The sequence below is a fragment of the Pongo abelii genome, chromosome 8, assembly GCF_028885655.2.
Source record: "Pongo abelii isolate AG06213 chromosome 8, NHGRI_mPonAbe1-v2.0_pri, whole genome shotgun sequence".
In the NCBI taxonomy this organism is placed as follows: Eukaryota; Metazoa; Chordata; class Mammalia; order Primates; family Hominidae; genus Pongo; species Pongo abelii.
The window spans coordinates 68996623-69018702 of record NC_071993.2 but is presented as its reverse complement, the minus strand read 5'-3'; the positions used below and the strand labels follow the sequence as shown (position 1 = coordinate 69018702).

Genomic DNA, 22080 nt, shown 5'->3' with positions numbered 1-22080 from the left:
CAATAGAACCTCAGACCTATAAAAGTAGGCAAAAGAAGTCTCAGTTTTTGCATTTAGTGATTTAGTTAAGGAAGATGTTCAATCGCAGTGTTTTCGCAGCAGGAGAACGATCTTAAAGGTAAAGCATTTTAAGTGCATTCAGTCATTTGTTTGGCGCAGATGCTTTATTTGAAGTGTATATGTGTTTGATCAAGTTTGCCATCTTAAAGCCTTTCAGTGGTAAGTTCTTGTTATCAGAATTTTCTAACTTAGACATGAAAATTTTATCCAAGTTTCAACTTGGGGAGCAAGCCTGGGGGGAGCCAGATATTTAAAATGCTTTCTTTTAGTGAAAACTGAAGAATTAAGTTGCCTTCTATTTCAATTGTGTTATTTTCTATTTCAAAAACTATTTCTTTTTTTAATGAATCTCTAATGTAGACTTTTGCCTATTTATAAGAGAGGAAATAATTTTAAAATGCCAAATTACTTCATCTTTAAATTTTTAAAAATAAATTTGTTTTTCCTAAAATATCCCAGAATTTAAAAGTGAACTGTGGAAAACTTAAAAGGTCAAAGAAGAAGACCTTCCTCTGCATGCCTTTCTAATTTCTGTCATGCCGAAGGCCATGGCACTGGGGCTTTCTCATTACCTAACTGAAAGTGCCTCTGGGTCACAAATCAGAGCATTATCTTAGTTTGGTGATAGGCAATGGGCTTCATGAACAATTTGGTTACTTCAACAATTTGGTAAGCTATTCTTACATCAACATATTTTTAAAAATTCTTGCCTTCCCCAAACAATTTTAGTTTGGGCGTAAATGATACTGACAGAGTATAACATCTCTCATTCCATGATCATTTTATCTGTGTGGCAGGTGCCTCATTTTCCTAACAAGGAAATTGAAGGATGAATCTATATCATAGTCAGTCACCTTATTAAAAAAATTTTATTCTTCTAATCCACTAGACCAGGAACTCGGTTGTGGTGACACACCATGCACTCACAAATACTCCTCAGTTGAATGTTTAATGAAATGAAACTCTGTGAAGTGTATCACACAGTTCTTTATGGAGTGGCCATCCTCCCATGCCTCAGTTCAAAGAAGATTTGCCTGCTGCTGGGATTTCTCATTAGGCACCACTGCTACCACCACAGCCCTGTGAGGTGGCAAAAATGAAGAAGTGGTGCTGCACCCCATTTAATATTCTGGCCCAAGTATAGTCCCCCAAGGCCCTTTCCTTACTGGGACCCATAATATATCTGAAACCAGACAAGTCATGAGGTTGGGTGGAACACAGACATCTGTGGCTTTTTAAAGCCCCAAGTGAGTCTGATATGCAGGCAGGGTCGAGAACCACTGGGCTACACTTGAAGACAGAAGAAGGAGCAATAGACCAGGTGCAGTGGCTCACACCTGTAATCCCAGCACTTTGGGAGGCCGAGGCAGGAGGGTTGCTTGAGCCGAGGAGTTTGAGACCAGCCTGGGCAACATGGTGAAACCCCATCTCTACAAAAAATACAAACATTAGCCAAGCATGGTGGTGTGCGCTTGTCCCAGCTACTCGGGAGGCTGAGGTCGGAAGATCTCTTGAGCCCAGAAAGTTGAGGCTGCAGTGAACCAAGATCACACCACTGCACTCCAGCCTGGGTGATAGAGTGAGACCGTGTCCAAAAAATAAAAGAAAAAGGAGCAGTTAATTCTCTCACTGGGTAAGAGAATCAGGTATAAATGCCATCTCACACAGCTGTCTCTGGCCTTCAGGCTGCTTCCATGTGGCACGTGCTACCCTGGCACCTCCGGCTCAGGAGCACATCCACAGAGGTCCACACTTTTCAACACAGGGGCGGTGCAGAGGCGGGAAGTCCCCTTTTGTGCTGCCTGATGCCCTACTTGTGAGTTCATTTTCTTTCTAAGCACCTGTACCTTTCCCTGGGGGACTGACATGCAGAATGACCACCCCCACAAGGGAGTCCACACCTACCCACAGAACCATGGAACCATCTGGTAAATCCCAGCATGGTCGGTCAGCTCGGAGACACAGGTACACCACACAGCATCAGGGGAGTCACACTCCTGCCATACATCTTCCACTGGGGGAGTTAAAGGAAGACCATTCCACTCTGGAATGGACTTGAAAGGATGGGGACATTCAGTAAGAAAAATCAGTGGCCCCTTGGGGAAGAGCTCAGCACTGGAGGTCTGCTGAGGAGCTTGTGGAATCCCAGAGAAGAGACATCTAAGAGAGGGGCTTAGAGTAACAGGCTGGTATGTGACCCAGGGCAGTCAGACTCCTTCCCCAAAGACATGCTGTCTCCATGCTCAGGGTTTCACTGGGTCAGGCCATTTTCCCAGAGACACACTTGAGTCTTGTTGAATATTTGAGTCTTTCATCTGTCTTGGGACTGTCCCTGGGCTCTGCTGAAGCCCTAAGCAGTCATTGTTTCTGTGGTTGGATGGGCTTGCTGTTTCCTAAGGGTAGTCCTTGAAGTTAAGGACTAAGTGGCCAAAGGGAATTTGGGGGCACAGAACTGTGTTTGCTGGGAACTTTGTTGCCATTTCTTAAGATCACTCCTGAGGCAGAGTTTTTTTTCATGGCCTCTTTCTTTAATTCAATTGATATCTGGGTGGTTAGCTGGGGGGAGGGGAGAGGAAGGAAGGGTGGGATGAGAGGAGAGCTTCTGTCTGAGTCCATGTAATGGTTTTTAGGTTCCTCAGGCAAAGTAGGAAAAGAAAGTTAGCTTTTCTCAATCTGATTCTATAGAGCAGTCTGTCTCTGTTGTTTCCCTTCTGTCCAAATTTTATTTCTTTCCCCTATCTTAAGGATGTTAGGTACCCAAATGATCACCTTGAGGCTTGATTCATTCAATATGTTGAATAATAATCATAGCTAACACTTATTAGGATTACTGTGATGTGTCAAGCACTGTTCTGCATGCTTCATATTAACTCAATCCTTACCAGAACTGTAAGAGTTAGGTACAGTTATTATTCACACCTTATGGATGAGGGATCTGAAGCACAAAGAGGTTAAATAAAATCCCCGAGGTCACCCAACTGGTACACGGTGGACCCCAGATTCCATTCTGGGTAGTCTGGCTCCAGAGCCTATGCTGTCCACCCACCCATAGAGCCTCTCACGATCTGTCGTATTGTATGCAATATATGACATATTGTTTTAAAATACAGGTGCCCTGTTGCCCAACTTTAAAAAACTCTCATCTTTGTTTAATGCACATGGTCTCAAAGTATGGTTCAGGGAGTCTACAAGGTCATAATTATTTTCCAAGTAGTACTAAGATACTCTTTTTACTTTCATTTTCTCATGAGTATACAGAGGAGTTTTCCAGAATGTCATGACCAGAATGTGATATCACAGCAGATTCAATACCAAAGCAATCTATGAAAATCTAGCAAGCCGGGTGCGGTGGCTCACGCCTGTAATCCCAGCACTTTGGGAGGCTGAGGTGGGAGGATTGCTTGAGCCTGAGAGTTTGAGACCAGCCTGGGCAACTTAGGGAGACCCTGTCTTCTTGAAAAAGAAAAAGAAAGAACAAAATAAAGAGAGAAAGAGAGAAGCTAACTGGCTTCTCTGAAGCCAGAAGTTAAAGAGATTTGCAAAACATGTAAAATAATGCCACTCTTTTCACTATAAATTTTATTTATATTTTAGAAAGTATAGGATTTTTTTTAATTTAAAAAAATGTTACATAATGGGTTTATTGTTATCTTTTAGATGAATTAATAAATATTTGTCAAATTTTTCAGTAAAATTAATAGATAGAGCCCTTAAAAGCAAAAGCTCTCTGAGTGCTGAGACCAAAGCATTTGAAAATCACCGATTTAAAGTATAAACCATTGCTATTCAAGTGTGGTCCATGGCACAGGAAGTTGTTAGACGTGCAGAATCTCAAGCCCCACCCCAGACCTACTGAACCGGAGTCCATGCTGTTAACCAGAACTAGTTTGTCTGCACAATGGAAGTTGAGAAGCAGAGGTGTAGAACATCTGCACAAAGCGATTTGGCAACTCAGTGACCTCTAGCCAAATTTCAGTCTGGTGGGGCTTTGGCGAGTCCATTCTCCAATTATCTTGCATCCAAGGAGCTGAGTGAGGTCTCACCTATTTGAGATTCATCAGTCCTACTGTTTCTTAAGTGGCCACACCCTCAGCAAAGCCAGCAGCTTCAGAGCAGGGTTCTAGCGGTGGTTTTCAAACTCGGGTACATCAGAATCACTTGGGGGACTTCTGAAAGCACAGATGCTGGGCTCTGCCTCTCCCCACCAAAGATCCTGATTCAGCAGGTCTGAGATAGGTTCTGAGAATTTAAAGTTCTAGCAAGTTCTCAGGTGATGTTGATGCCACAGGTCTCCACACTGAGATCTTGATAAACAGCATTTATTCAAGTTCTTATATAATTATGTCATGCCCATAGGACTTAGGGGAGAGAGGTCTTAAACTTCCACAGTTTCAACACCAATCTCTTAAAATGTAAAATATATGAAAAATTCAAAATTTCCATCTTTGCCAAGGAGGCACCTGTATCTTTTAATAAGTGGAAAGCAGTAAGATATCAGGCAGGTCACAGGTCATTTAGAGCACAGCTGTTCTCTTAAAATGATGTGAGAACTAAGGTTCAGCATCCTTCTGCACTAATTGCAAAATCACCACAAAATTTAAATGAGGAGATATAAATAGCCTGTCAGGTTCATTTGTCATTATTTAAACTGATAACATGCCATTCATCCACTTGGTCACAGTGCTGCTCTGCACCAGAAACGAGGAACAGATGAGCGTACAAACCAGTGAATTGCCATCTCCAAGCATGAGATAACTTGGTTAGAGTCATCAGATTTCCTGTGCTCAAAAGCTGCCATAAATCCCTGGCCTGGTGTCTGTTCCCAGGCTTGCAAACCCAGTGCCGTCAACCGATACAGACCTTTCAGCAGGATTTGCTGAGCTAAACAGGTGTCTGATGAAAAGTATGTAATCCTCAAAGATTATCATCCCCTAAAAGCAGCTGGTGACCCCAAACTCACATAATCCAGAGAGATGGAAGTTGGGAGTGAGTAGCTTGCCAAAGTTTACACTTTGGTGTTTGAGGAGGTTCATATGGTTTGGTTTGGTTCCAGGTAGTGGAAGATGGAGGTGTGCAGGGGTGAGGGTGTCTGCCCCTGTCGGGGGAGATCCCTGTCCCTATCCATGCCCTTGCCTGAGAACATTATTCTACTATGGTCCATTTACACTCTTGAATACCCCTAGTTTAAAGGGAAGGAATTTTCATTTTCAATGAGCGTTAACATTACAGTTATTATGCTGGGAATTAAATTTAATTTGGGAATTTGGGTCTGCAAAAACATATCTTGACCTTGTCTAGATAGTTCCTTCCTTATCCTAATAGATCTGTCTACGTGAGATAACTCTCTACCACTTCTATTTTCTCCTGCTGGGAGAGAGTTAACCATTTCAAACTCAGGGCTAGTTAACATGAGATTTGATTCTTTTACTGCAAGTAGTTCAGCCTTAACAGAGGTGAGGCACACCTCTGTTCCATGCAGTACAGCTTAGAAATGCTTACTTTTTATAGACAGAAATCGCATTGTTCTTCCTTTCCCTTTAAGCAGACTTCTTGACAATCCTTTGAATTGATTATGTGGCCTGTATACTGAAACTCAGATGTCACCTTCCCCAGGATAAGTACTTCCAGTAAAGCAAAAGAGGAAGCCAGCTTTTGCTACGATCAAGATAGTTGATGTGGATGAGGGGTTTATGGGCTACCCCGTTTTCAATTACAAGGCTCCCACTCACAGAGTAAGTGCTGTTCGCCAGCACCTCTGGCTCACAGACAAGTTCAAGGGAATAATTTCACCAGCGATTAATTATACTGCAACTACTGGAATTTGTCCTCCAAACATCACTTTGTTTTCCATCTGAAACAGCCAGGTTTCTCCAGGGAGAGCTGAGGTTTTCTGATTGAAAGTATCCCAAGTTAAGGAGAAGTGTTAGAGCACCATGGGAATCTATTCACCAGGGGTGTATTGGTGTATTGTACTTGTTTCAGATGCTTCAGGATAATACACCAGCTTCTAAGATAAGTGCTTTTTTTTTTTTGAGATGGAGTTTCACTCTTGTTTTAAGTGCCTTTTTGTTTTTTGGGTTTTTTTTGGTTTTTTTTTGGAGACACAGGAGTTTCACTCTTGTTGCCCAGGCTGGAGTGCAATGGCATGATCTCGGCTCACTGCAACCTCTGCCTCCCGGATTCAAGTGATTCTCCTGCCTCAGCCTCCTGAGTAGCTGGGATTACAGGCGCACGCCACCATGCCCGGCTAATTTTGTGTTTTTAGTAGAGTTGGGGTTTCTCCATGTTGGTCAGGCTGGTCTCGAACTCCTGACCTCAGGTGATCCACCCGCCTCAGCCTCCCAAAGTGCTGGGATTATACGCGTGAGCTACCGTGCCCAGCCAAGATAAGTGTTTTTTATTTCCCTGCATCTTAGATCAATTATTTGGAATCTTTTTGGTAAGTTAAATTTAAGAGCTGTAACTTAAACCACCACATCTCTATGATTACTCAATAAGTAAAATGTTCTTACCAAAAATTTTTCTTTCAATGGACTATATCATAATTATGTTGTGAAGAGCCTAGGAAAAAATAGAGGCCGAGTGCAGTGGCTCACGCCTGTAATCCCAACACTTGAGGGACTGAGGTCAGAAGTTCGAGAGCAGCCTGGGCAACATGGTGAAACCCTGTCTGTACTAAAAATGCAAAAATTAGCCAGGCATGGCCACCAGCGCCTGTAATCCCAACTACTCAGGAAGCTGAGGCAGGAGAATCGCTTGAGCCTGGGAAGCGGAGGTTGCATCGAGCCCAAATCGCGCCATTGCACTCCAGCCTGGGCGACAGAGCAAGCCTCTGTCTCAAAAAAAAAAAGTAGAAAGAAACAAAAGGTGGCAAGAAATTCCTTTTTTAAAACGTCGCATGTTATGAGGGTCAGAGTAGTGAAGTGCCACCAGCTGCAGCCTTCTGAGAGGAAGTGCTGCCACTGGTTCAAATGGAATTCTGTCCTACATCCGCCAGGCGCGCTAGTGGAGTGGACATGACACACACTTTCTTCTAAGCTGTACAGTTTAACATATTACAAGTGAGTTCATTTAACTAGTAAGGAATCAGAAATGTATCTTTGTTCATTTTGATCATTTTGATGGATTGTTTTCTCTTACATGAGTAGACTTTGTGGACTTCCAAATGGCTCCTGGCATAAGTGCCAGTTCCTGCTATTATTAGTTCCTTGAGGGTCTCATGAGTCAGAGAGGAGAGGGAAAAACCCACTGCAAGCCATGCAGGGGTCCCTTCGGATAGTGGCCTTGTGCAGTCTGCAGTGTTGGTGCACATCATCCCTGCACACCCACCTGCTGTGCTGTGGCTGGAGCTTGGGTTTGCAGTTGTCTTCTTTCCAGCACCCAGGGAAGCATGGCCTCCTGGCAGGTGTTGGCCACTCCCTGCTTTCTCCTGGCCTTTGCAAGCACAGTGCAGTCTGCAGTGTTGGTGCACATCATCCCTGCACACCCACCTGCTGTGCTGTGGCTGGAGCTTGGGTTTGCAGTTGTCTTCTTTCCAGCACCCAGGGAAGCATGGCCTCCTGGCAGGTGTTGGCCACTCCCTGCTTTCTCCTGGCCTTTGCAAGCACAGTGCAAGGGTGTTTGCTGAAAAAGACCACTGGGCTTTCAGTGTACCCACGCCCATCAGGGCTGATCACCCTGCTGCCACCTCCCCAGGACTCTTCCGTGACTATCAGTCATAGCCTGAAGTCTATGTCCAAGGGAGTGTCCCAGGAGACAGCCACTTAACATGGTAGGAGTAGCAGGTGCTAAAAGGTTTATGCCTAAATGCTGCCCATGGACCCCAAGTTGCCTGCTAGTTTGAGTGGCCTAACCCATTTAGGCTCAGGCCCTGACAGGGTGTGTGTGCACCACTTCAGGGTGTGAAAGCACGAACAGCTGCGGAAAGCGTGGGTTTTCTGATGCTGGCTGCTGCTGCCTTCCAGATTAGGGACTGTAGCGGGGAGACAGAACAAAGGAACACATGTGCTTCTGGGTAAGTTGGCCCATCATAGTGGGGGACATAAGGTATGGGGGGGCACATACCACCTTGGTATGAACACTTTGGTTGTACAGAATTCTTTCAGCAAAGCTGAGAGGAATGGGGCTTTCTGTCCTTGACTGCTGGATTCAAATAAGCACCAGTAGAGGACCTGGGGACTTTCACACTCACTGCAGGGGACTTTTAATTGTGGGATCTCATGGACAAAAGGGGATGGTTCTATATCCACGTCTCTATGGTTCTCACCCCCCAGGAGTACAAAGCTGGGACCCCCCACCCTCCTGGGTACATTTCTCAGCATGTGCCAAGCACTTTGGAGGCAGGTGACGGATGTGCCAATTTTCTGTATTCTGAGGTGTGGGCTCCCTTCGTACTCTGGCAACACAGAGACATAGAGAGCTCTTCTTCGTGTTGACAGGACACAATATGGGCTGGCTTCGGCACAGTGGCCATCACTGTGTTAGCATTCCTGACACACTGCTATTGAAAGCCCCAGTCTGCTGCCAAATTACATGTAGACAGTGGTTTCACTGTAAAATGTTGCGGTGCTTGTTTGCATTCAGTGAAATACTTTGCACTTAAACATGGGTTAAAGAGACAAATAAGTCAAAAGACCTTAGCAAAACCTGAAGTTAAATTTATGCCTATTCTTCATAATGGCATTGAGATTAAAGCCATCAAAATGCAAAATGCTGTGATTATACCCTTCGAGGGTTCAGGCTGGATTCTTGTTTTATATTTCTGCATTACTGTATTTGCAGTGATTTTGAGACACAGGAAAATGCATCAGAGGCATTGATTTCTTCTTTAACAAAAAATAACCCTAAAATTGAGAAAATTCTTGAGAATGCAGCCATTTTGGAAATGTAGATAAAGAAGAAAAATGCTGAAGATTTGGGTGGTTTATGGAGCAGTATGATTTTGTCATTGCTGCCACCTACCGTATGTGGTTGATGTTTGTTTAAACTTAGGAAGTTCATGAAGGTGAGGCTGTTGAAATAGATAATTAGAGCAAGGTAGACATCATTAGCTTATAGCATTTCTTTTCTACTCCATAAGTGGCTCTTAATTACCGAGACAGCCGCCAGCTTTCATTCATTACCTTCAAGTGGATTTAAAGGGCTGGTTTCTTTTTTTTTTTTTCATTTTTAAAGTTCCTTTGCCAAGGAACCTTCACAGTAATGCTGTAAAATGCGTTCAAAAGCTTAAGATGCTCGGGGATTTTCTGAGCATACATGCAATAGGTTGTTTTAAGGAGTTTGTTTTGTTTTGTCTTAATTTGTAGGAGCAATGTTCTGGGATTGGATTGTAAATTAATTTCTATGAAAAAGGTGAAAATAGAGCTAGTGGAGCTGATGGGAGTTGCAGCAGTTGACTTGAAAGACATTCTTTTATTAGTCCTAAAACAAAGCTTCAGATCAACCTGCTAGTTAAATGTAACAAGCAATATAGACTCTGAGTCAACAGAGGTCCTTCTCTTTTTATTAAGACCCAGCTGTCAAAGGGTCATTAGGTCCTTCCTGTGGAAAACAACTTGCCCATTAATGTTGGGGGTGGTCCCTCGACAGGATTTCTGAGTAAGGGCCTGACATTTCGTTTTTGAAAGAATCTAAAGCTGTGGGAGACTTAGATGTTGAGACTTAGCAGGAGTAATGTCTTCAACCATAGCTTTTAGTCTTTGTTAAATATGCCACAATATGTGTTTGGAATGCTGCTTCTAGCTGCGTGAATTGACTTAGAGTGCCACTGTCAAACATTCAGGAGCACAAACTTCACGGAGATCAAATCACTATAACTGGGAAGAGGCTACATGCCTAAAGCGAACGCACTTCTCTGTTGTGATGTTTTTACCTTGTCACTACTCATATTATTTCTAGTGGCTCCTGTTCTAAGTTCTGGGAATGCCACAGTGAGGAATGCCCATTTATTTTTTCTGCCCTAGGCTATTTGCTTTCTAGAAGAGAAGGCCAAGCAGGTTCTCCTGAAAAGCCTCTCTCCGATCTGGGCCGTCTCTCCTACCTGGCATATTGGAAGAGCGTCATCTTGGAGTATCTCTACCACCACCATGAGAGGCACATCAGCATCAAGGCAATTAGCAGAGCGACGGGCATGTGCCCACATGACATTGCCACCACTCTACAGCACCTCCACATGATCGACAAGAGAGATGGCAGGTGAGTCCTGGAACCCTGGGCAGCTCCGTGGCTCAGGCATCCCACACCAGAAAGGGTCCCTGGAGATAGGTGCATTCATTCCAGTTAAAGATTGAGGTTCCCTAACAGTATTATCAAACCTTTTCTCCTAAAAATAACACATGAAATGACACTTTTTTGCTGGTTGGATTCCAGTGTTCTGTACCCTCTCATTGAGGTGCTTTCTGATTTTTCCTAATGCAGATAACGTTAGTGCTAGCGTATGTCCGTATGTGAAGCTGAAGTGAAATTTCAGCTTGTGATTACATCTTGTTCTGCCTTATCACATTACAGATTTGTCATCATTAGACGGGAAAAGTTGATATTGAGCCACATGGAAAAGCTGAAAACCTGTTCCAGAGCCAATGAACTTGATCCAGACAGTCTGAGGTGGACCCCAATTTTAATTTCTAATGCTGCAGTGTCTGAAGAAGAGCGAGAAGCTGAGAAAGAGGTAATGATTGTCTTTATCATCCTAAGTTGTGTAACTTCAATCTTGTAGCATTCTTAAGCTAAGAAAGTCATTAAGATCGTTGTCAAAAGCTTGGTTATGTAGAGATAGCATGTGAAATGATATGGCACTAATTTATCCTAACTGAGGTTGCATGGTAAGACATGATAATTTTATTGAATTGAGTACGAAAAATGAAACATTTATCATTGATTACAAAGCAGCATTTTTCACTACTGAGAGCATGTAATCAGATCAAATTCGGTGCTGAGCTCCAAGGCTGCAGTGTCAATCGATTCTTTGTGTTTATGAACTTGCTTAAAGTGCTCCATGCCAGTGAGCATGTAATGTAGTGATAAAGGACTCAAATCAATTCGCTGCATCATTAATACTGCTAAATATCCCATGAAACCCAATCTTCTTTGATTTGTTATCCTAACTGATGCAAAAGGTTCCTGAGATGATGCAGCTGGAATGTGCTTGGCTGGCTGGCTGTCCTGATCAGAACTGACTTAGAGATACTTTGCCATTGATCCTCAGAGGCTCTGGCTGTGTAACTGCCCTCTCACTGGCCACCATTTTTACCCTCCCCACTTAGGCTGAGCGGCTAATGGAACAAGCTAGCTGCTGGGAGAAGGAGGAACAAGAAATCCTGTCAACTAGAGCTAACAGTAGGCAATCACCTGCAAAAGTACAATCGAAAAATAAATATTTGCATTCCCCGGAGAGCCGGCCAGTCACAGGCGAGCGAGGGCAGCTGCTGGAGCTGTCTAAAGAGAGCAGTGAAGAAGAGGAGGAGGAGGACGAGGAGGAGGAGGAAGAGGAGGAGGAGGAAGAGGAAGAGGATGAAGAGGAGGAAGAAGAGGAGGAAGAAGAAGAAGAAGAAGAAGAAGAAGAAGAAGAAGAAAATATTCAAAGCTCTCCCCCAAGATTGACGAAACCACAGTCAGTTGCCATAAAGAGAAAGGTAGGTGTCTGTTTAGATTTTCTGTGAGTCGCCTTCAATCAAATCTTATTTGTCATTGCAGACATTCTGTCTATTAGTATTTGTTTCACTCTCTGTTCTTTAGTCGTAGTTTATGTGTACCCAGTCCCGCTGATCATATATCATAATCGTTTATCTCACAGTCATGATTATGTTTACTTTTGAGGTTTGTTAGTGCTGTGACAGGAAACCAGGGACAGGCCAGCCTCCTAGTCTAATAGTTTCTGTCACCTGCTGGTCTGCAGTAGAGTAACTGAGGTTTATGGGAACAGAAAGGGGCCCCAGAGAGCACTTAAACCACCCTCCAAGACCTAGAGGCCAGGAGACTTCTCTAAGGTCATATGACTCATTAGAGATGGAAGCAGAACCAAATGCGTGCTCTCAAGACTCTAAGCCTGGGTTGGGCGCAGTGGCTCACGCCTGTAATCCCAGCACTTTGGGAGGCCGAGGTGGGCAGATCACCTGAGGTCAGGAGTTCAAGACCAGCCTGGCTAACGTGGTGAAATCCCGTCTCTGCTAAAAATACAAAAAATTAGCCAGACATGGTAGCACGCGCCTGTAATCCCAGCTACTCGGGAGGCTGAGGCAGGAGAACCCAGGGAGGCAGAGGTTGCAGTAAGCCGAGATCGCACCATTGCACTCCAGCCTGGGCAACAAGAGCGAAACTCTGTCTCAAAACAAAACAAAAAGACTCCAAGCCCAGTGCTCTTCATGCTGTTTCTTTCTCTTGTTCTTGGCACAGAATTGTTAGAAAGCATTTTAGGCCCTGAATTTTGATGGTGATATTTTGCATTTGTGGCCGAATGCGCATTACTGAATCTCCTCAGATCTTAGTAGCCCAGTGGTGTCTCTAGATAGACCATATCATCTCCAATGGTACGGAAAGTAAAGAATTGACTTTGTTTTTAGGTAACTGTTCACCCAGATCTGATATCTTTGTCTTCAGTATCTATCTGGGACATAGAGGAGAGCCAAGACTGATAGAGATATCACAATACAAGCTAAGGCTCTGCCCCAAGGCCATCTGATGTGGCATCTGTTAGGGAACCTGCTGTTCTAACTCGCAGCTCAGCGCTCTTCTAGGCCTGGCAGTCTTCTGGAAGGGTCTCCATGGGGAGGTGGTAGAAAGGAGCATCTCACAAAGTAGACTTCAGGCTTAAGAATAATGTTTCCATTTCTTAGGAGGAGTGTGTATTCATGTGTTGTGTATATAATAAAAGAAACTTGTTCTAAAACTATCAAAAACCAGAATCATCCAAGGCATGATCTGAACTGGACTCAACCTGAAGAAAACCAGTTCTCTAGCTTGGCTTCCCTCATATTAGGGAAAATTCTCGTGGATTAAAGAGGGCAGGCAGACTGGGGGGAATAATAACCGTAAATGTTAAATTATAGAATATGATTAACTGGCTACGTGTGTGCTTCAGTGAGCATTCAGAGCGTTAACAAAAGTAAGACACAAGAATTCTTGGAGGCCAGACACAGTGGCTCACGCCTATAATCCCCACACTTTGGGAAGCTGAGGCAGGAGGATCATTTGAGCTCAGGAGTTCAAGACCAGCCTGGGCAACAAAGCAAGACTCTGTCTCTATAAAAAATAAATAAATATTTTTAAAATAATAATAATTATTATTGAATACAGTTTACCTGAAGGTTAGCTTTTAACCAAGCCTATTGAACCCTTCTTTGCAGTGTATTTTCAATAATTTGGAGGGCAACAATTACATCTTAGCAGCAAATCTACCTGCTATTCCTCTATTTGAATTTTGTGTCATTAAAAACTTTTTTGCTGGGGGAAAAATATTTTATAATTACAATTATGGAGAGTCATTTGTGCCAACCTTTAGCGCAAACAGAAAAAATATTTTTAGGCCAGGTGCGGTGGCTCACGCCTATAATCTCAGCATCCTGGGGGGCCAAGGCGGGTGGACCACTAGAGCTCAGGAGTTCGAGACCAGCCTAGGCAACGTGGCAAAGCCCTGTCTCTACAAAAAAGAAAAATAAAAGAAAAAAATATTTTTATATCATACAAATAAGACATCTGGCATGTCTTTAACATTTTTAGATGCCTTCTATTAAAATATTTTGCCAGGTTATCAGTTGTTCACATCTCAGCAGCCACCAATACTTGACTTTGTTAACATTTTAAACAGTAATCCTTTCTTCAAGTACCTTTCCTTTCCTTTTCATAGCCCTGAAGTCCTATGGAATGAGAAAAAGTAGGTTGGTCTTGTATCATATTTCCCAGTGCTGTCCACATAGTGGGTGCTCCTTCAAGAGTTATCAAGTATTAAATGGGTTAACCCAGTGGCTAGTTAATTACGGCACCATTTATAAAGACATTAGAGTTGATGATGACCTTAATGTCTGTGATGACCTTAAATGTCTGTGATGTGAGGAATATTGAAGCCAGCAAGTACCACTGGAAAAATATATGCTAGAAAAGCAAAGCTTAGTTTTTAAAATCTCTAGTCAAGCTGCTAGGATGTTCCCTCTCAAAGCATCTGCTTGAGTAAACAACTGTTTTATTTGGAAAACACTTGCCTGTGTAGTTGGAGCCTGAGAGGGATGTTAGACATCAAATGGAAGGTTAAGTACAAAGGCATTACAGAAGTCTCTACGTGTAAGATTCTCAGACACGCGTTCAGTACATGTCTACTGCATATCGACTCAACCATTTAATTTCTCATGAGCTGTTATGTGTTATGTTTGGAATTAATTTCAGAGGCCTTTTGTACTAAAGAAGAAAAGGGGTCGTAAACGCAGGAGGATCAACAGCAGTGTAACAACAGAGACCATTTCAGAGACGACAGAAGTACTGAATGAGCCCTTCGACAACTCAGATGAAGAGAGGCCAATGCCACAGCTGGAGCCTACCTGTGAGATTGAAGTGGAGGAAGATGGCAGGAAGCCAGTCCTGAGAAAAGCATTCCAACATCAGCCTGGGAAGAAAAGACAAACAGAGGAAGAGGAAGGAAAAGACAATCATTGCTTCAAGAATGCTGACCCTTGTAGAAGTAAGTAGAGGAATGATAAAAACCTCACCCTTGAGAATGTCTGTATCTGACTGGGTGACAAAGAGCAGGCCTCTGGCATGATGCCCAGAGGCACCTGGGAAGTGCTGCTGAGGCACCTGGGAAGTGCTGCTGATGCACCTGGAGCAAGTGCCCATCTGCCCTTTCCCATCCTTACAAGCTTCTCTCCCTTCTTCCTGGAATTGGATTTTATGTTAAACAACTTCTAAGGCCAGAACATTCCTCTAGGTGGGTTCATCTTACTTACCAGAAATTGGCTTATCCCCAAAAACTTTGAAGTCTGTTGGTAAGAAACACATTACATTTCTTTGATTCTAATATGTACTTTTTTTTTTTTCACATTTAGTTATTTCTGAAATCAAGGTATATATTATTATCAATGTGAGCATTGAATGGAATCATTTCTTTTTTCCTGGAAAACAAATATTAGTAAATCAATAGTACATCTTATAATCAGTAGTGTCGTAGTATATACTACTATAAAGATTCATCTAAACTAAGCTGGGCGTGATGGCTTACACCTGTAATCCCAGCACTTTGGGAGGCTGAGGCAGGTGGATCGATTGAGCCCAGGACTTTGAGACCAACCTAGGCAACATGGCAAAGCCCCTTCTCTACAAAAAATACAAAAATTAATCAGATGTAGTGGTGTGCACCTGTAATCTCAGCACTTTTGGAGACTGAGGCAGTTGGATCACTTGAGCCCAGGAGTTTGAGACCAGCCTGAGCAACATGGCAAAACCCCATCTCCACAAAAGATACAAAAATTAGTCAGGAGTGGTGGTGTGCGCCTATGGTCCCAGCTACTTGGGAGGCTGAGGTGGGAGGATCACCTGAGCTCAGGGTGAGCCATGATCGTGCCACTGCACTCCAGCCTGGGTGACAGAATGAGACCCTTTCTCAAAAAAACAGAACCATCTAAACTTACCCACACATGAATATTAGCTTTGATAATATTGCATAACATAGAAATCAGTAAACTGACTTTCCTTTTAAGTTGACAGGGACACCTCTACCCCATCCTCTAAAAAATATACTGAACACCAGTGAATCGTCTTTAAAAGCACCCATCCTTGCCTGTCAGGTTGAGAACGTGTGCTCCCAGCTGAATCATGAGGGTTTATGGTATACTGTATTCCCTGGCTGAGATGACTCTATTCAGAACTTTACTCTAATCTGGGGAACAGGCCATCTCATTTCCCTGGGAACCACAGGATCACTCTAGCTTTTGAAAAGCCACAGTTTTAAGAATATATGCAAGCATCTTCTTGATTTTCTTAGTTCACAGAAATGCTGTTCCTGCATACAGTATTTTGCTGAAGGAATGACTTCTTACCCTGGGTATAAAGAAACCAAGCCTTATTCTTTGGGTTTTGTTTTTTTTTTAAACAAATAACAACAAACTGCAGTGAGCGATCATTTTGTGTGTGAGAATGAGCTTTATTTCCCCTTCTTGGCTGTCTTCTCATATTATGCCTGATTCCTTTCAGGATGTCCTTCTTTCTTAAAAATAATTGTCAGAAAACTCATCTTCTGATTTTGGGAGGTGTTCCAACAAAAGCTGGTAGGTCCAGTAGCATGTAGAATAAGAATGCAGAATCCAGCCAGGCATGGTGGCTCATGCCTGTAATCCCAGCACTTTGGGCAGCCAAGGCAGGCAGATCACCTGAGGTCAGGAGTTCAAGACCAGCCTGGCCAACATGGTGAAACCCCATCTCTACCAAAAGTACAAAAAAATTAGCCGGGCGTGGTGATGCATGCCTGTAAGTCCCAGCTACTTGGGAGGCTGAGGCAGGGGAATCGCTTGAACCTGGGACACAGAGGTTGCAGTGAGCCGAGATCATGCCACTGCACTCCAGCCTGGGCAACAGAGCAAGACTCCGTCTCAAAAATAAAAAGAATGTGGAATCCGGGGGCACTGGCATGGCTATTACCTGCCATTGTGAATAGAAATGTCCTGAGATGACTCTTAACTCGGGCATGGTACTCGGCACTTCTCAAGGAACCATTCTACATCACATATGTGTTCTTTTCAGCTGGTCGGTTTGAATGTAATACTTGCAGGTAAGTTTATCTGTCATCCTTTTATTACCTAAATCAGCCAATGCTTACTCTGCTATCCACCAATTGGACTAGAACTCACTGTCTTCTGGCAGAAGGGATATCTGTTTTATGATGATTGTGAGATCTTATTTTTATTCTCCAAAATAGAGTTTCTAATAAGACTATTGTTCTATATAAAGCTTTTCCTTTAAATTGACCACTGATTCTAGAAGATTGGTGTAATCTAAAGATCTTAAGAATACTTGGCTGCTTCATGCATATATTTATTAATATATATTTATTAATATGTATATAGCTATTCATCTGCTTATATAAATATGCACATATTTACATTTATATTAACATGTGCATATAGGTTCAGTAAAAAGCTCACCTGAACTGAAATGAACTTCACAATTATGGTTTGTTTCTAAGTGTCTTTAATATGCAAACCTTACATCAGCAACATACTGATCTAGAATTCAGTGTGGACAGAATTAGTGTTAAAAAGAATACCTGTATTTTAAATGTTCAGGAATTTGCTAGTAATTACATTGTAGTTTGTATCATGCAAAAATGATGATCCTAAAAATGATGATTACAAATGCATTTGTTTTGGGTATTTAGTTATTTACTGATTTGTTTCAGAGGTACACAGCTTATTTTTATGCCAGAGAGAACATTCAAATCAAAGTAAATAAATCATGTCCTCCAAGATCATTTACATCCTATAAATGTCCACAAACAGAGGTTTACTTTCTCTAGGTAGATATGAGAGTTAAGGCTTCTAGTCATTTTTCCAGGACCGTAATGATTTGTATATAAGCTAGCATTAATTCCTTTCCCCTATATTTCCTAATTTGTAAATGTTCAAATTGATTTTTTTTTTACACTGTGGAACTCTAGGCTTTTGTATCAGAGAATGTCTTGTTCATTAAACTCAAATAAGCACATTAGCATTGCCTATATCCATGTGTTCCCAATATGTTACTTTCCCAGGCCTAGATTATTTACTTGGTTTATACCACAATATTATTACACATTAGCCTTGATTATGTCTTTACCATCAACTCTTAACATGCCAAATTGAAAGCAGTGTTTGCTAATTAATTTAGAGGAATGAATTCAAGTTGCCCATGGTTATGCTTTCTAAGACTGTTTTTCTTCCTTCCCCTTTTTGTCTCTTCACTAAGACAATATGAATGATGATTCAAGTAACTTGAAAGAAGGCAGTAAAGACAATCCCGAACCTCTAAAGTGCAAACAAGTGTGGCCAAAAGGAACAAAGCGAGGTCTATCTAAGTGGAGGCAAAACAAAGAGAGGAAGACCGGATTTAAACTGAATTTGTACACCCCGCCAGAAACACCCATGGAGCCTGATGAGCAGGTAACAGTGGAAGAACAGAAGGAGACTTCAGAAGGAAAAACCAGCCCCAGTCCCATCAGGATTGAAGAGGAGGTCAAGGAAACTGGGGAAGCCCTGCTGCCTCAAGAAGAAAACAGAAGGGAAGAAACATGTGCCCCTGTAAGTCCAAACACATCACCAGGTGAAAAACCAGAAGATGATCTCATCAAACCTGAGGAAGAGGAAGAGGAGGAGGAGGAGGAAGAGGAAGAAGAGGAAGGGGAAGAAGAAGAAGAAGAAGGAGGAAATGTGGAAAAAGATCCAGATGGTGCTAAAAGCCAAGAAAAAGAGGAACCAGAAATCTCCACGGAAAAAGAAGACTCTGCACGTTTGGATGATCACGAAGAGGAGGAGGAAGAGGATGAAGAGCCGTCTCATAACGAGGACCATGATGCGGATGACGAGGATGACAGCCACATGGAGTCTGCTGAAGTGGAGAAGGAAGAGCTGCCCAGAGAAAGCTTCAAAGAAGTACTGGAAAACCAGGAGGCTTTTTTAGACCTTAATGTGCAGCCTGGTCACTCGAACCCAGAGGTCTTAATGGACTGTGGTGTCGACCTGACAGCTTCTTGTAACAGTGAGCCCAAGGAGCTTGCTGGGGACCCTGAAGCTGTACCCGAATCTGACGAGGAGCCACCCCCAGGAGAACAGGCACAGAAGCAGGACCAAAAGAACAGCAAAGAAGTCGATACAGAGTTCAAAGAGGGAAACCCAGCAACCATGGAAATCGACTCTGAGACCGTCCAGGCAGTTCAGTCTTTGACCCAGGAGAGCAGCGAACAGGACGACACCTTTCAGGATTGTGCCGAGACTCAAGAGGCCTGTAGAAGCCTACAGAACTACACCCGTGCAGACCAAAGTCCACAGATTGCCACCACGCTCGACGATTGCCAACAGTCGGACCACAGTAGCCCGGTTTCATCTGTCCACTCCCATCCTGGCCAGTCCGTACGTTCTGTCAACAGCCCAAGTGTCCCTGCTCTGGAAAACAGCTATGCCCAAATCAGCCCAGATCAAAGTGCCATCTCAGTGCCATCTCTGCAGAACATGGAAACCAGTCCCATGATGGATGTCCCATCAGTTTCAGATCATTCACAGCAAGTCGTAGACAGTGGATTTAGTGACCTGGGCAGTATCGAGAGCACAACTGAGAACTACGAAAACCCAAGCAGCTACGATTCTACTATGGGAGGCAGCATCTGTGGAAACGGCTCTTCACAGAACAGCTGCTCCTATAGCAACCTCACCTCCAGCAGTCTGACACAGAGCAGCTGTGCTGTCACCCAGCAGATGTCCAACATCAGCGGGAGCTGCAGCATGCTGCAGCAAACCAGCATCAGCTCCCCTCCGACCTGCAGCGTCAAGTCTCCTCAAGGCTGTGTGGTGGAGAGGCCTCCGAGCAGCAGCCAGCAGCTGGCTCAGTGCAGCATGGCTGCTAACTTCACCCCACCCATGCAGCTGGCTGAAATCCCCGAGACGGGCAACGCCAACATTGGCTTATACGAGCGAATGGGTCAGAGTGATTTTGGGGCTGGGCATTACCCACAGCCGTCAGCCACCTTCAGCCTTGCCAAACTGCAGCAGTTAACTAATACACTTATTGATCATTCATTGCCTTACAGCCATTCCGCTGCTGTGACTTCCTATGCAAACAGTGCCTCTTTGTCCACACCATTAAGTAACACAGGGCTTGTTCAGCTTTCTCAGTCTCCACACTCCGTCCCTGGGGGACCCCAAGCACAAGCTACCATGACCCCACCCCCCAACCTGACTCCTCCTCCAATGAATCTGCCGCCGCCTCTTTTGCAACGGAACATGGCTGCATCAAATATTGGCATCTCTCACAGCCAAAGACTGCAAACCCAGATTGCCAGCAAGGGCCACGTCTCCATGAGAACCAAGTCAGCGTCTCTGTCACCAGCCGCTGCCACCCATCAGTCACAAATCTATGGGCGCTCCCAGACTGTAGCCATGCAGGGTCCTGCACGGACTTTAACGATGCAAAGAGGCATGAACATGAGTGTGAACCTGATGCCAGCCCCAGCCTACAATGTCAACTCCGTGAACATGAACATGAACACTCTCAACGCCATGAATGGGTACAGCATGTCCCAGCCAATGATGAACAGTGGCTACCACAGCAATCATGGCTATATGAATCAAACGCCCCAATACCCTATGCAGATGCAGATGGGCATGATGGGCACCCAGCCATATGCCCAGCAGCCAATGCAGACCCCACCCCACGGTAACATGATGTACACAGCCCCCGGACATCACGGCTACATGAACACAGGCATGTCCAAACAGTCTCTCAATGGCTCCTACATGAGAAGGTAGACAACGTGGGCAGTCCACAAAACCTACGGGGCATCACTATTGGATTGATCTGCACAAATACCTTTGAAGAGTACGATTTCAAAACCAGCAATTGGTGTGAATGCAAAAACATTTGTTGGCACCATTTATTTAAAAAAAAAAAAAAAGCTGTATGCAGCAGAAAGCCTTATACAAGTTGTTTTTCTTTTTTTCCTTTTTTTTTTGGTACCTTCATTTCTGTTACTTTTATATAAAATTCTCTGCAAAGGAAGGCCTCTCTTTGGACTACAATTTGGAGGCAGCCACTTGTTGTGCCTGCTTCTGTTAAACAATGTGGATATCAAGCCCCCCCAAATTATCTGTTTTAATATTGAACCTAGAGCTTTTTTTTTTTTCCCTTCCCTGTCCACTCCATGTAAATGCCTTTAGCATTTCAGTTATTGTATATTTTGTTTAAGGTGACACTTCAGCATGCCGCTAATGTCTTTGTTAGTGACAGTGCATTTTGTAGTACTGTACAAGTGTTGTGCTAACAGTAAGCCATTTCTTAAGTTTTTTGCCTTGATTAGGGTGCCCTAATTTGAGGGTTTTAAAAAAAACTATATTTTTGTTAATTATAAAACTGTAAAGAGCTATAAAAGCTATTCCCATTTGGTTAGTCAAAAGGGTTTTATTGCTAAATGTTTGGTGTAAAGTTGAGACCCTTTTCCATTTTGGTGACAGATTTCTTTGGGGAAAAAAGGCAGCTTTCTGTTTTATAAATGCAGACTTCTGTTTATTGAATGAAGCATATCTCAGTGTTTATCTGTCAGGTTTTGAAACATTTCATGTATGTCCAAATACTTGGCAGGATTTAAAAAAAAATAGTGAATTTGGTGTAAAGTTGCTATTTTATGGAAATGCCTCTAACTTTACATTTTCATTCCATCTGTAGATTTTTCTATCTTTATAAAATATTGGAGTTATTTTTTAAGGAAAAATAGAAAAGTAGCTTGTGAATAGCTCAAACTAAGCTTACAAATCGCATGTAAAAAAGCAAAAAAGTTATTTGTGTCTGTTTATATTGCTTCCTTTTTTGTAGCCTTTGTACCTGTACAGGGTGACAGTAAGGGCCAAGCAGGAGAGGCGTAATCCTTGTATAAAATAGGATCCAGCGACACTCTTGTATTTATCTGTTCTCTTTTTAGTCAGTCACTTCAAAAAAACAAAAAACAAACAAAAAAAAGCTGTACATTTTAACATAAAATAAATTATGATGAGCCATTTTTAGCCTCTTGTGTCCTGTCATATTATGATTGATAGAGAATGACCAATGGAACTGTATCATGTGTCACGCCTCAGAACACATACACATTTTGGGAAAATAAATTATTTAGTGTAAATTGGAGTTATGGGATTTTCTGATTTGTTTTGACTTTGGGGGAGGGGTTGGCAATAAATAAGAGTAATATCTAATAAAACCATCACATATACCAAATACCTATTTAATAAATTAATTTATAATGGATTTTAATGCTTTTCATGAAAGTTTATTTTATGCGAGTGCATACCTTCTGTATGCCAATCATTG

The 22080-nt window shown here is 42.9% G+C and overlaps 1 protein-coding gene across 13 annotated transcripts in view; it reads left to right on the top strand.

Annotated features, from left to right (window-relative positions):
• Window positions 1–21779, top strand: part of KAT6B (lysine acetyltransferase 6B) — a 208060-nt gene extending 186281 nt beyond the window's left edge. For all 13 annotated transcript variants that reach the window (XM_054522425.2, XM_063727605.1, XM_054522431.2 and 10 more), the window contains 5 exons: window positions 10023–10254; window positions 10567–10726; window positions 11322–11690; window positions 14434–14725; window positions 17980–21779. In XM_054522425.2, the coding sequence (XP_054378400.2) occupies window positions 10023–10254; window positions 10567–10726; window positions 11322–11690; window positions 14434–14725; window positions 17980–20531 (3605 nt within the window). In that variant the 3' untranslated portion in view covers window positions 20532–21779. The remainder of the gene's footprint in view (window positions 1–10022; window positions 10255–10566; window positions 10727–11321; window positions 11691–14433; window positions 14726–17979) is intronic.
• Window positions 21780–22080: the final 301 nt, after the last annotated feature.